Source organism: Osmerus mordax, chromosome 4, assembly GCF_038355195.1.
Source record: "Osmerus mordax isolate fOsmMor3 chromosome 4, fOsmMor3.pri, whole genome shotgun sequence".
NCBI classification, from domain to species: Eukaryota; Metazoa; Chordata; class Actinopteri; order Osmeriformes; family Osmeridae; genus Osmerus; species Osmerus mordax.
The window spans coordinates 15839405-15852734 of record NC_090053.1 but is presented as its reverse complement, the minus strand read 5'-3'; the positions used below and the strand labels follow the sequence as shown (position 1 = coordinate 15852734).

The 13330-nt window shown below is 47.0% G+C and overlaps 1 protein-coding gene across 3 annotated transcripts in view; it reads right to left on the bottom strand.

Annotated features, from left to right (window-relative positions):
* Positions 1-13330, bottom strand: part of ckap5 (cytoskeleton associated protein 5) — a 43000-nt gene that overhangs the window by 14136 nt on the left and 15534 nt on the right. For all 3 annotated transcript variants that reach the window (XM_067234425.1, XM_067234426.1, XM_067234427.1), the window contains exons 6-20: positions 12841-13077; positions 12631-12744; positions 12353-12457; positions 12081-12170; positions 11652-11816; positions 11082-11210; positions 10716-10877; positions 10495-10593; positions 10282-10392; positions 9172-9264; positions 7759-7944; positions 7251-7345; positions 6899-7082; positions 6579-6721; positions 1311-1485 (exon numbers count right to left, since the gene is read on the bottom strand). In XM_067234425.1, coding sequence (XP_067090526.1) covers positions 1311-1485; positions 6579-6721; positions 6899-7082; positions 7251-7345; positions 7759-7944; positions 9172-9264; positions 10282-10392; positions 10495-10593; positions 10716-10877; positions 11082-11210; positions 11652-11816; positions 12081-12170; positions 12353-12457; positions 12631-12744; positions 12841-13077 — 2088 coding nt within the window. The remainder of the gene's footprint in view (positions 1-1310; positions 1486-6578; positions 6722-6898; positions 7083-7250; positions 7346-7758; positions 7945-9171; positions 9265-10281; positions 10393-10494; positions 10594-10715; positions 10878-11081; positions 11211-11651; positions 11817-12080; positions 12171-12352; positions 12458-12630; positions 12745-12840; positions 13078-13330) is intronic.

Below are 13330 nucleotides of genomic sequence, written 5' to 3'. Positions count from 1 at the left end.
GCGCGCCTCTTAAAGGGAATGTGAGATGACGCTCTGATTGGGTTTACGCCCAAACCACACCCATTAGTAATGTAGGCGCAGTCATTTATTTCTAGCAACAGCACCGGAGTCCCGCCCACAAAGTTACTTGCGTTACTTAAAATAGGGCCCTATGTCTTATTGGGTGTGCTCAAGCCTTCGGCGAAAGCACAACCGTTGTTCTCTCACATATATCTTATTATTCTTTTTGCCCCCCTAAGGATCTGTCAATATTTGGACTACATAGCCACGGCACCCCGGTTGGGAAACACTGAGTTACCAAGCTGAATGTTAGCTGAATGCTAGCTAGCAAGTTGCAGCTAGATAGTTAGCAAGATTGCACTGCTTACTAACTAACGTTGATAAACCCAGGTTTACCACACAGTTAAAACACAGCTACTTACATTTGAGGATAAACTAGCGTAAGAAGTTTCACTGTAGATGTCAAGGCTCCCATGTTGGCTGGGAAATGCATGTATTTGACCCTTCTATTGAGATCACGAGTAACGTTTCTCGGTTAATATTCCCGAAGTCCACCAATCCGAAACCATACTTTTAAAGTCCATATCACCAGGTTGCCTGCATCAAATTCCAACATCCAATATACCAGATAGGATGCCAAGGATGCCAAGAGCATGCTCTACAACATGGGATCATCCATTTCTATCTACAGTAAAAGTTCACATGTAAAGGGTTTTTATAAACTCATCTTAATTCTGTGCTCAATAGTTTAATTATATTACTATTTTACACATCATCCAATAACATTTTCAAGGACAACGGTTTCAATTTCCATGTAAGTGTTCACTTTTGCTCAGTTTCCATGACTTTTCCAAATCTGGAAAATGAAAAAATGAATTCCATGTTTTCCAGGTACCGTGGGAACCCTGTTCATTTATATGCATCTGTATGTTTCAATCATTGAACAAAAATTCAAATTCTATACTGTTTTGTTCGGCTTGACGTATAGCGTCCATTATCTGGGTCGTAGGTACTTGAGAGGCGGTGCCTTCCAGAGCTTCAGCTTCTTCAGGCGACACCCGATTTCAAAGCCTAATTTAACATACTTGTCTGTTTTTTTTCCTTCGAATTTGGATGGGTAGTTAATAACAAATTCTTCTGTGGTGTGGTGAACTTAAAACTCGTTTTCAATTCCACTTTACAGGATCTTTAAACTATGGCTAGCAGCAGTGCTCTGTACTGATTATTTGTGCTGTCTGTTATTCCATTCAACTGCTACCCATAAACAATTGGATTTGATGAGTAACAGTAGGAGAACAGACTTGTCTCACCAGGATCTTGTTGGAGTCGCTGAGGCGCCCCCTGAGGGCGAGGGACAGCTCTCCCAGGGGGGGCAGGATGAACTTGGCCTCCGAGATGACAGCCGCCGCCTCGTCCAGACCCTCCTTCCGAATCTTCCAGTTCTTGTCTCCGATCTTGGAAACCATGTCTGATGTGATCTTGTCACTGGTGGGGAGAGAAGCAGCAGGAAAACCATCACTTTACACAGGCATGGTTTAAACAAGTTGCTGGGTTGTCACTGTGTGCTCTTTTCGAGTTGTCGACTTATCGCCATATGAAATGTGACAACATCCTTGGGGATATAGCCTGTCAGAAGTATACAGTGGATATAAAAAGCCTACACACCCCTGTTAAAATGGCAGGTTTTTGTGATGTGAACAAACTTTTTCCACCTTTAATGGGACCTATAACGTGAACAATTAAATTGAAAAACAAACAAATCTTTGAGGGGGAAATATTAAAAATAATAAATGTACAATAACCTGGTTGCATAAGTGAACACCTGACATTTGAACACCATTATGCCATTTGAACACCATTATGCGATGCTAACTGATCCTATCAAAGCATGCTTAATTGTTCTTTATCGCCCACCAGGCCCGCTAGCCGACTTTGTGGAGGAGCTGGACATGCTCCTCAGCGTCCTCCCGGATGATGGAACCCCCCTGATAGTCCTTGGGGACTTCAACATCCACCTCCAAGGAACTCAGGCCGTCGACTTCTTGTCTCTCCTGACCTCTTTCGACCTGACGCTGCTGAGCACAAGCGACCCACAAGGCAGGCAAACAGCTAGACCTCATCCTGACACGTAACTGTATCACTGACTTAACCTCTGTAACCCCACTGCATATTTCTGATCACTACTTTATCCAATTCTCTATCTCTCTCCCTCCAACTCCTTCTACCTCCCCTCCCCTTGTAACTTTCCGGCGCAACCTCCGCTCCCTATCCCCCTCCCATTTCTCCTCTATTGTAACATCCTCCCTCCCCCCCATTGACGAGTTCTCGTCCCACCCCACTAACACTGCCACCGACACCTTGTTAACCACTTTAACTGCATCACTTGACTCTCTCTGTCCCCTGTCAACCAGGCCTGCACGATCTTCTCCCTCCTGCCCGTGGCTTACGGATGTTATTCGTGATGAACGGTCCACCCTTCGGGCAGCCGAGAGGAGATGGCGCAAGTCCAAAGGCGGTCTGGACCTTGATAAGTATCACTCCCTCCTCAAATCCTTCTCTTCTCACATAACTGGTGCTAAAACCCTCTACTTTCTGAACAAAATTAACTCTGCTTCAAACGCCCACAAACTTTTCTCTACCTTCTCCACCCTTCTTAACCCACCTCCCCCACCCCCTCCCTCCACCCTGACAGCAGACGACTTCTCCTCCTTCTTTGAGAAAAAAGTCGCCGACATTAGCAGTCGGTTCCCTAAACCCACCTTTCCTACCCTCTCACCCTCCATGACTGACCCAACTAAATGTCTAAACTCTTTTTCTCCCCTGTCTGAGGCAGAGATCTCTGACCTCATTCTCTCTCATCGCCCCACCTCCTGTCCCCTTGATCCTATACCCTCCCCTCTCTTTCAAACCATCTCCCCCTCCATCATAACTTTTCTTCTCCATGTCCTAAACTCCTCTCTCACCTCTGGCACCTTCCCCTCTGCCTTCAAACAGGCTAGAGTTACCCCTCTACTCAAAAAACCCTCCCTTAACCCTGCCGTTCTCCAGAACTACAGACCGGTATCACTGTTACCCTTCCTTTAAAAAACAATTGAACGTGCTGTATCTAACCAACTGTCTAACTTTCTCTCTCAGAACAACCTGCTTGACCCCAACCAATCGGGCTTCAAGACTGGCCACTCCACAGAGACTGCCCTCCTTTCAGTCACCACTGCCCTCCAGTCTGCCAGAGCGGCTTCCAGGTCATCCGTTATCATTCTGCTGGACCTTTCTGCAGCGTTTGATACGGTTAACCACCAGATCCTGCTCGCCAGACTTTCTGAGATGGGCATCACTGGCACTGCACTCCAGTGGATCTCATCCTACCTGTCGGGAAGATCCTACCAGGTTTCCTGGGGAGGCAAACTGTCAGGCCCTCGCCAGCTCTCCACTGGTGTCCCACAGGGCTCCGTCCTTGGACCCCTCCTCTTCTCTCTCTCTGTACACCACCTCACTTGGACCAATCATCACCTCCCATGGCTTCTCCTACCACTGCTACGCTGACGACACGCAGCTGTACCTGTCGTTCCCCCCGACCGATCCAGGGATCTCAGCTAGGATTGAGGCCTGCCTCACAGACATCTCCGCCTGGATGACCGAGCTGAACCTCGCCTGGATAACCAGCCTGGATGACCAGCTGAACCTCGCCAAAACAGAACTTCTCATCATCCCGGCTAAACCCTCCATCTCCCACGATCTCTCAATCACCCTGGGATCTGCAACGGTGACCCCTTCATCCTCTGCCAGGAACCTTGGGGTTACCATGGACGACGAGCTCTCCCTCACGGCCCACATTGCTGCGGTCTCCCGGTCGTGTAGATTCACCCTCTACAACATCCGGAAGATCAGGAGATACCTGTCTGAGCACTCCACCCAGCTGCTAGTCCAAGCACTCGTCCTCTCCAAGTTGGACTATTGTAACTCGCTGCTCGCTGGTCTCCCAGCATGTGCAACCCGCCCTCTTCAGAGGATTCAGAACGCGGCGGCCCGCCTGGTCTACAATCTACCCAGACGCTCCCATGTTACCCCGCTCCTCATCTCTCTCCACTGGCTACCTATCATGGCCCGTATCAGATTCAAGACCCTGGTATTGACCTTCCGAGCAGTGAACGGGACTGCACCCGTCTACATCAAGTCTCTCCTGCAGCCTTACACCCCCACCCGTCACCTACGGTCTTCTTCAGACAACCGCCTGGTGGTCCCACCGCTCAAGACCGCCCGGTCCCAACACAAGCTCTTCTCCTGTCTGGCCCCCCAGTGGTGGAATCAACTCCCCACCTCCATCAGAGACACTGACTGTCTCTCCACCTTCAAGAAAAGGCTCAAGACGCACTTGTTCCGGGAGTACAACGGTACTTAGGAACGGTTCGCTTGACCCGATGTTAGTTTCCTCAAGGATCACAATGACTCTTGCTTAGAGACTTGTTGCTCTTGTGGTTAGTGGTAACTGACTTAAATTTTTTGTACTCGCTGTGATATATTGTTTTTATTATTGTTGCTTGCTTTTTTCCACAGGTACACTTGCACTTATAGCGGTTCATGTTGTTTAATTGTAACTTGTTTAACTACATGCTCTTATGGTTCTTCCCTTTGGCACTTATTTTGGTTGGTCACAATGTGTGCTTCATGTTTTGGCTACTCGCAATGTTTTGTGGCTATCTTGTTGTTATGATCAGTGACCTATGCACTTTGTAAAGCTCTCTCTTGGAAGTCGCTTTGGATAAAAGCGTCTGCTAAATGAATAAATGTAAATGTAAATAAGTGTGCACACCCTTAAACTAATATTTTGTTGAAGCATTACTGACATATCTTTCAACTATGAGATCCCTCTGATGCTTTGGAAGCTCTCTGCGGACCATGCAATTAAGAACATTTCAGGAAAAAACAGCTGACCTTTATTTGTGATTTGTCACTTTAAATGATGGCAGGTGTGTAATGACTTCTATTTAACATGAGTTTGAATGCGATTTGTTAATTCTGAACACAGCCACATCCCCAGCTATAATACCATCATCCCCGCCCTGCTAATACCATCATCCCCGCCCTGCTAAATACCATCATCCCCGCCCTGCTAAATACCATCATCCCCGCCCTGCTTCAGGACAAGCTCTCCCAGCTGAACGTGCCTGATTCCACCTGCAGGTGGATCACAGACTTCCTGTCTGACAGGAAGCAGTGCGTTAAGCTGGGAACACAAGTCTCTGACCCCCGGTCCATCAGCACCGGATCACCTCAGGGCTGCGTCCTTTCTCCTCTGCTCTTCTCCCTGTACACCAACAGTTGCACCTCCAGTCATCCGTCCGTCAAACTCCTGAAGTTTGCGGACGACACCACCCTTATTGAGCTCATCTCTGGTGGAGACGAGTCTGATTATAGGTGGGAAGCGGCCAACCTGGTGACCTGGTGCAGCCAGAACAACTTAGTGCTCAATGCTCTTAAGACAGTGGAGATGGTTGTGGACTTCAGGAGGAACACAGCCCCACTCACCCCCATCACCCTGTGTGACTCCCCAGTCAACACTGTGGAGTCCTTCCGCTTCCTGGGCACTATCCTCTCCCAGGACCTCAAGTGGGAACTGAACATCAGCTCCCTCATCAAGAAAGCACAACAGAGGATGTACTTCCTTCGGCAGCTGAAGAAGTTCAACCTGCCAAAGACAATGATGGTGCACTTCTACTCAGCCATCATTGAGTCCATCCTCACCTCCTCCATCACCGTCTGGTACGCTGCTGCCACTGCCAAGGACAAGAGCAGACTGCAGCGTATCATCCGTACTGCTGAGAAGGTGATTGGATGCAATCTGCCTATCCTCGAAGACCTGCACACCTCGAGGACCCTGAGGTGAGCGAGGAAGATTGTGGCCGACTCCTCCCACCCTGGACACTCCCTGTTTCAGTCACTCCCCTCCGGCAGAAGGCTGCGGTCCATCAGGACCAATACCTCACGCCACAAAAACAGTTTCTTCCCTTCCGCTGTTGGCCTCTTCAACAAGACCAACGGACCACACTGACTCTAATGACTTCTTGCTTAAAACACACTGCTTTTTGCACTGCATTACAACATGGTATCTTGTACATTTGTATTTTTTGTAATATTTGTATTTTTATATTGTAATTTACGGCAATTTATATTTTATTTTATTGTATATTTAATTCTATTCTAATCCCACTTAGTACTGCTAGTTTATGTACCCTTAGTATAGTTAGTCCACATATTTAAATTTTAGGTATATGTTTATTGTATGCACCTTCCTGCCAAAGCAAATTCCTTGTCTGTGCAAACTTTCATGTCGAATAAATACCATTCTGATTCTGATTCTGATAAGAGGGTGTGCACACTTATGCAACCAGGTTATTGTTCATTTTTTTTTTTTCCGCCTCAAAGATTTCAGTTTGTTTTTCAATCGAATTGTTCACGTTATAGGTCACATTAAAAGGTGGGAAAAGTTCTGACTTGATTTACATCACAAAAACCTGGCATTTTAACAGGGGTGTGTAGACCTTTTATATCCACTGCAAGTAGATTGTTGGGGAGTTTACCTGATATCAGCCCTGGGGAGGAGATCCATGATGTCAACTGCTCCCCCCTCCTCCTCCTGCTGCTGTTCGTCAGGCTCCTCCCCCACCTCTTCTGCTCCTTTCTTGGTGCCTCTAAATGGGGCGGGGGTGGATTGGCCTTGCATCTGGGTGGGGAGGGGGTGGGTTAAACATAACCTGAACAAAACCTCACACGTATCGTATGCCATGAACCTTTCTACATTTCCCCTAGGAAGGTCAGTTAAGACATAGTTACAGTAACGTCCTGGCCAGTGGCCAGGGACAAAAGGCTTGCCATATGCACAGGAAAAGGACCACGTTACCTTTTCAAACTCTGCATCTATCTGTGCCAGCAGCGCAGGCTTCTCGTCTTCAAAGAACATGCGGAGCGGAGCGCCCATGTAGAGGTACATGACCCCAAGCAGAGCAATGGCTGCCATCCTCACTGCTGGGTTGGTAGCCCCCAACGCTGTCTTCACATGGCTGATGAACCCCTTCACATTGATCCTAGGCAACATACACCATTTTTTATTTAACTTATTATTTGTTCCTAGGTGAGGGAATTAAGAAACAATTTCATATTTTGCAGTAATGGTCTGAGAAGTCAGGACACAAAGAATATCACCCTCATTTATGACTTGGTAAAAGAAACAGGGTTCTGAAGTTGACACCTACCCAGCAAATCCAAATTCCTTCATGGCATTGGCTAACCAGTTGAGGGCCTCAGCTTGGTTCTTAGGATTCTTCTGAGCGAAAGCCATAGACACCACCTGACACACACACACACCATTCTGATCTTTACACTTATCACTCTAAATCATTTAATATTTTTCTTATTTGTTTATCTAATCTAATCTCCAACTTATATTGTATGTATTTAACCATCTTATAACCAACAACTAGGCCTACCTCCTCACAACAATATAAAATTCCAAACAACAACACTGACGTATCAACAAGCTTCCCTGAGTGTTAACAGTTTTTTCTGTTAAAAGTAAAAGGTGAGCGAAGTCCATGCTAGATTGAGAAAGTAGAGGACAAGTGGTAGCTGAAAAACTGGAGGGATCTCAAATGAATGTATAGACGGATAGACCTCAGAGGCAGCATTGAATGCAGTAACCCCCCCACTCCTCAACTAGTTCCTCCGTGTATTGTGTTAACAGTAGTGAGATGTGAGCCCCACCTGTTCAGCTGTCCAAGGCAGAGAGCAGGCCTCTCCGATAGCGGTCAGCCCCTCCTTGGCCTTACCCCCACACTTCACATCCCCCACTTTGTCCACCAGGCCGTCCAGCACCACGGACGCCGACGTCTTGGAGAAGGAGCCTCTCTGGGCCACGAGGCCCACGATGTGCAGCTTCATCTGCATCACCTAGACCAGGGGTACTCAATTAGAAACCCAAAAGGTCCACTAACCAAATTTCCATTCAGTCCAGGGTCCGGAACAAATATGGTTTATTTTTCTGGCCCTTACCTCAGAGTTCTGGGGGTAATTTTGTTCAAAGTGTCCATGCTTTGTGTCATAGTGACCATAGCTGCGGGAACATAGGCTATTTTATCAGGGGGGGGGAGTGCTGGGGGGGGGGGGGGGTGCTTAATGTTGCGGGGCGGTAGGGACGGACTTGGAGTAAAAATAAGGCATGCACAGTCTATGTTTGATGTGCTGCTAGTTCGTGAGAACACTAGGATACTTAATGCTAGCGCGCGAAAAATGTTTTTGCCTTTATTTGAGCGCAAAATAGTTTTTTGAGCTTTATGTAAAATGAACATTGCCGTTTTTCAATTGGTAAAACCTTGTCTAGTGAAGGTGATGTCTTTTTGTCTCTTAATTTTTCAGCCCCACCCTTACGTTTCTTAGCCTGGTTTTCCATTGTTATTCTTCTCCCGGTGCTCCCGATGGCCAGTCCGCCACTGCGGAGCTGGGCTGTGGTGGTGAATTTTCAAGTCATATCTTTGGAAATTCTCGTGCCGTCAGGGGGTGCTACAGCACTCCTAGTTCCCATGGCCATGATAGTGACGTTTCACATTAGCTACCACTATTGACAAGGGTAACTGTCTCATTAAACACATCGGTTTTGTGCTCCCCACCGGCAGCACAAATGCATACTTGAAATTAGGTCTTTTTGGAATCAACTTTTTGCAGGGTTTAGAGCACGCCATGTTTTTCGCTAAGGCAGAAAGAGGTACTGTTAGCAAATCGATTAGACTGCGTTGTTGCGAATGACACACACAACCTGACCCACAGAGGTTGCGGCCAACTTTCAGTGAGTGAGTTGTCATGGTGATTACAGTTATTAAAGCTCCTGATTGGACTTTTGTATTAGACAAGATAGAAACCAAATTTAGTTGGAACAAAAAGATGTGCTGGTTAAAATGGAAACGTTCCGTCAAAATGAATTAATTCCTTAATAATATATCGGTTATAGGTCTGGGTCCGGATAGGGAACTGCCTGGGTCCGGACCCGGACCGCGGTCCGCCAATTAGAGACCCCTGACCTAGACACAGACACACGTCAATCAGACCAGCAACTTTCCAACTGTACTCAAACTATGGTGAGCAGCAAAATAAGGAAATGCTTATAAATATATGATTGTTTACCTGAAAGTTAGTCTCTTTCCATCCTGGCTTCTTAGCCAGCATCTTGACAAGAGCCTGACAAGGCATCTCAGCGCTGTCCATCTGCTCCACAGCCTAGGATTGAGACACAACACTCACAACACCATCCTCCCAACACACACTGCTCCCATACACTGACACTAGACTCAAGAGGAGTCCTTGTAAGAGAGCAAAAGATAACCTGCTAAACAATCTCATAAACATGAACTGCCCCTACAGTCACAGTTCTGAGTGTGTTCCATGTTCATACAGTGCATGCTTTGGAGATGTGATATGCCTCTGATTTCCCTTATAGCGTGAGAAGGGATATGGGAGTGGGGGAGACCGTAGGCATGGGCTGGTTACCGGTTTCAAGGTATACCGTGGTTTGGAAAAAGTCATGGTTTCAATACCTCTCTAATTTTCCGTTATACCTTTGCTGTGGTACGAGCAGTTTTTTTATGTCTCGTCAAAGAGAGAAAGCGCAAGAATCCCTCAGGTTTTACGCAGCGTAGAAAGTAATCCTCCGGTTGATGCGAGCAAGCAGTCAGTCACCACCAGGTGTATAGAATAGCCGAAGGAGGTGCACCCCGAGAATCGTTCCCTGCAGTATGGGAATTTTTCGGGTACCGAAAACATTCAAACGGCCACAGATGAAGGAAATATAACTTGTAAGATGTGTTTAAGAGTGGTTGCTAGAGGAGGAAATACCCCATCTACGAGAGTACCACACGTCACTATTGCAAAATTCAAGATAAGTGTCTTGAAATGAACATTTGCACCCAGTTAAGAGTTGGCGTGTTTAGCACTAAACATCAAGATAAACATTGAACAGTACTATTGGCATGCTACAAACTGAGGTAGATAACACGGGTAATTAACTAGCTAGCATCAGCTAGTTTCACGTTACGTTAGACTAGAGCCATAGAAAAATATTTTTTGGGGGAAGAGCAGATTAGCCTACTAATTGTTTCTCAAGGTTATCATACCGTCAAAATCTGATACTGGCCCATGCCTAGGTGACAGTAATGCAAGAGTGACAGTATGCCTACTACTTCATCCTCCTAGTCTACCCCTCTGGTTCTCTCTCAGAGAGGGACAGATGCTTGTTACCCTCTGAAACTCCTCCATGCTGGCCAGGCGCTCCTTCCAGTTGGCACTGTCCAGCAGCTGCATGCAGGAGGCTGGGAGCACCACCGCTGACCTCTCCTCACACACCTCCAACTGGGACACATACACAGAGAAATAAATGAATACAAGATGTGGCTCTGTCACTCAGGTATCAACAATATGTGAAAATAGACAACCTCAGAACTCCATACTGACCGAAAGCTCAGTCTCTATCACCTCCTTGGTCTCCAAACCCTTCTTCCCTTTACCAGCAGGAGCAGAGGTTGATTTGCCTTTCTTAGGAGGCCCAGAAGACTGCAGCGCAAAGAAGATAAACTTGTTTTTCAAAATAATATATTGAACACAATGAAAACACACAATGCCAGCTACAGTATGTGACAGACAGTCTAGTCAGGTAAAACAGCCATCAGACTGACCTTGATGGCCGCCGGGGCCTTCCTGGGGGGTCCAGAGGACCTGGATGGAGCCTCAGCAGGGGCAGGGGCCTTGGAGGCAGGCTTCTCTTTCTTCTCTGCCCCCACACCTCCTCCTGCCTTCTTCCCCCCGGGTAGCTCCACCTTATCAGCACATTCTTTTATCTGTTCACGTAGAAACGAGAGTGATGAGTGAGGGTTATGGATTGGTTAAGGCCCTGACTGGAAGTGGCCCTTGGAGTGGACTAGTTGGTTGTCAGTCCCATCAGTTATAATCAGTTGTACAAATGTCTGTCACAATACAGCCAACATAGGCTACAGAATGTTCTATAGACATACCGGGCTTGACCCAGGTGATCTGAGCCTCACCTTGTCTAGTTTTAATTTATCTAGGTCAGTCAGGAAGGGGTTGACTGCTTTCTCCCCGACAACCCTCATAGCGGTGCCCAGAGCCTCAAATGCAGCGTCCCTCACCTCCGGGGCAGAATCATTCACTTGCTGAAATGAACCAGAACAGACAGAGTGGTGAAACATTACACCCAAAGTTCATGTAAAAATCATTGACACTTCCCAGACACAGGATAATCCTGCTCCTGGACTAGCATTTACTGTTGACAAATCTCTTTAATCTGGGATTAGGCAGATTTTAGGCCAAATCCCAATACTCTGTTTTACCCCTACCCCTTACCCATAGCCCTTAGTGTTGCAGGATTCACTTACCCCTTGGTTTCAAGTAAGCTCCCGAAAACACTTGGTTTTAAGGGGTGTATACCCCTTTGTCTTAGCCCTAACCCTTGATCAAAAAGAGTATTGGGACACCACTTACTCTCACTTGAACGCGCAAAACTAAGGGCTAGGGGTAAGGGGGTATTTGGATTCGGCCTTCTCTGTCCAGAAAGCTTGTCCAACAGTGGCCTGGATCAGAAACCTATTTTATACCTTGAGTAACGCAGCGCAGAATGGCTTGAGAACGCTCTTTGGCAAGGTGGACGTGGTACAGTGCCGGAAACTTCTAGCCAGGAACAGAGAGGCTTGCTGTTTGATGGAGGGGTTCTTGTTATCCATCACACCCAGAATATCCTCGCTAAGATTCTGGAGGGTCGTCTAAAACACACCAACACATCATGGAATTAAGACGAGAGGCCTATAGTTGAACTTCCAAGTAAAAGTAGCTTGCGACAAGACATAATTTTTGTTGTTGCCACTTTTACACTTTAGATCATAGATTTTAGGGGTAAATGTTGAACAATCAGTAAAGCCGATGGTTTAAAATGTATTGAGATATCCACAGGTTGATAAAAAATAATTCCAAGAGTAAATAGCCCAAAGGAGTGATTGGAGGATCCCAGTGTGAATATCTGAATTTACCGTTAGGAACACTGCATCTATAGCTTCCTGCAGGGCTTGGACCACCTGAGGTTTCTTCTCTTTGAACTTCTCGAGGATAGTTGGCACCACCTGTGAACACAGAGCAGAGGATAAGATCCACATAGCACTGCCCCTGTCACCATCTCAACTGTGATGAGATGCCTCAAGTAGGACATCTAAAAAAAAAAAAATCTAAAAAAGGTTGTGTGTGTAAGACTTTGGCATAAGTCAGAGTGCAATGACATGCTTCCAGTGCATTGAGGTTAACTTACTAATCCGGCATATGTTCCAAACTTCTTGCGTAGTCCAGCGGCTAATCCAGCCAAACATTTGGCAGCCAGGGTGACCAGCATGACGTTGGCATCTTTACCCACCACCTGAACAACAACCAGAGTTCACAATGCCGCCAACATTGACCAGGGCATTTAGCAGCCCTCAATAAATAATTACAACAGCACCAAATTGATCTGAAGATATGGAAGGAGACTGTTCACTGCCCTAGATCCCTGCTGTGACACTTTCTTAGATGCATTTTGGCAATATTCTGTACCTTTTTTAGTGCTCGGACCAAGTCCCCAAAGTCCCCGTTCTCCAGTTTAGGATTCTTCACCAGGATCTCCACCGCCTCCAACACCTCCTTCCTCTCCTGCCACTTTTTGGCCTCCTGTTGACCAATCAGAGATTGTCTCATGTCATGTCATCAGATTCAAAATACATAACACATGAAGGCCACAGCAGGAAACTATGACCCCAAACTCACTATTTTATCATAGAAGTCTTTAGGTATTTTGGACAGGATCTCCACAGGCTCCAGGAGCTCGTAGGGATCGACCTGTACTGCTGGCTCGCCGTCGTCGTCATCTCCATCCACCTCGTCCCCCTGGGAAGCTTGCTGCTGTTCAAACTTGGCCTTCAGGTCCTGCTGGGAGCGCAAGAAGCGGCTCTGCTTGGGGGCGGAGGATGGCAGCTTCACCCACTCCTCCTCCAGCTCCTTCAGCTGGGAGGGGAACACAGGACAGGCTCAGACCCCCACCACCACACACAGTGGTTTTGATTATCACAGGACAGGCCAGACATTAGGGTCAAGGACAAGCGTGGACAGGGAATGGAGAATTTGCGGCAGCAGAGTAGTTGGAACCCAGGGTTTCCCGCAGCACTTTTCAGTTAAGGCGGCCGCCTAAGCAACACACGCCTGCCGCCTTACCTACGTCGTCAAAAGTTAGCTTTTTTTTTATAGCCCTACCACCTTA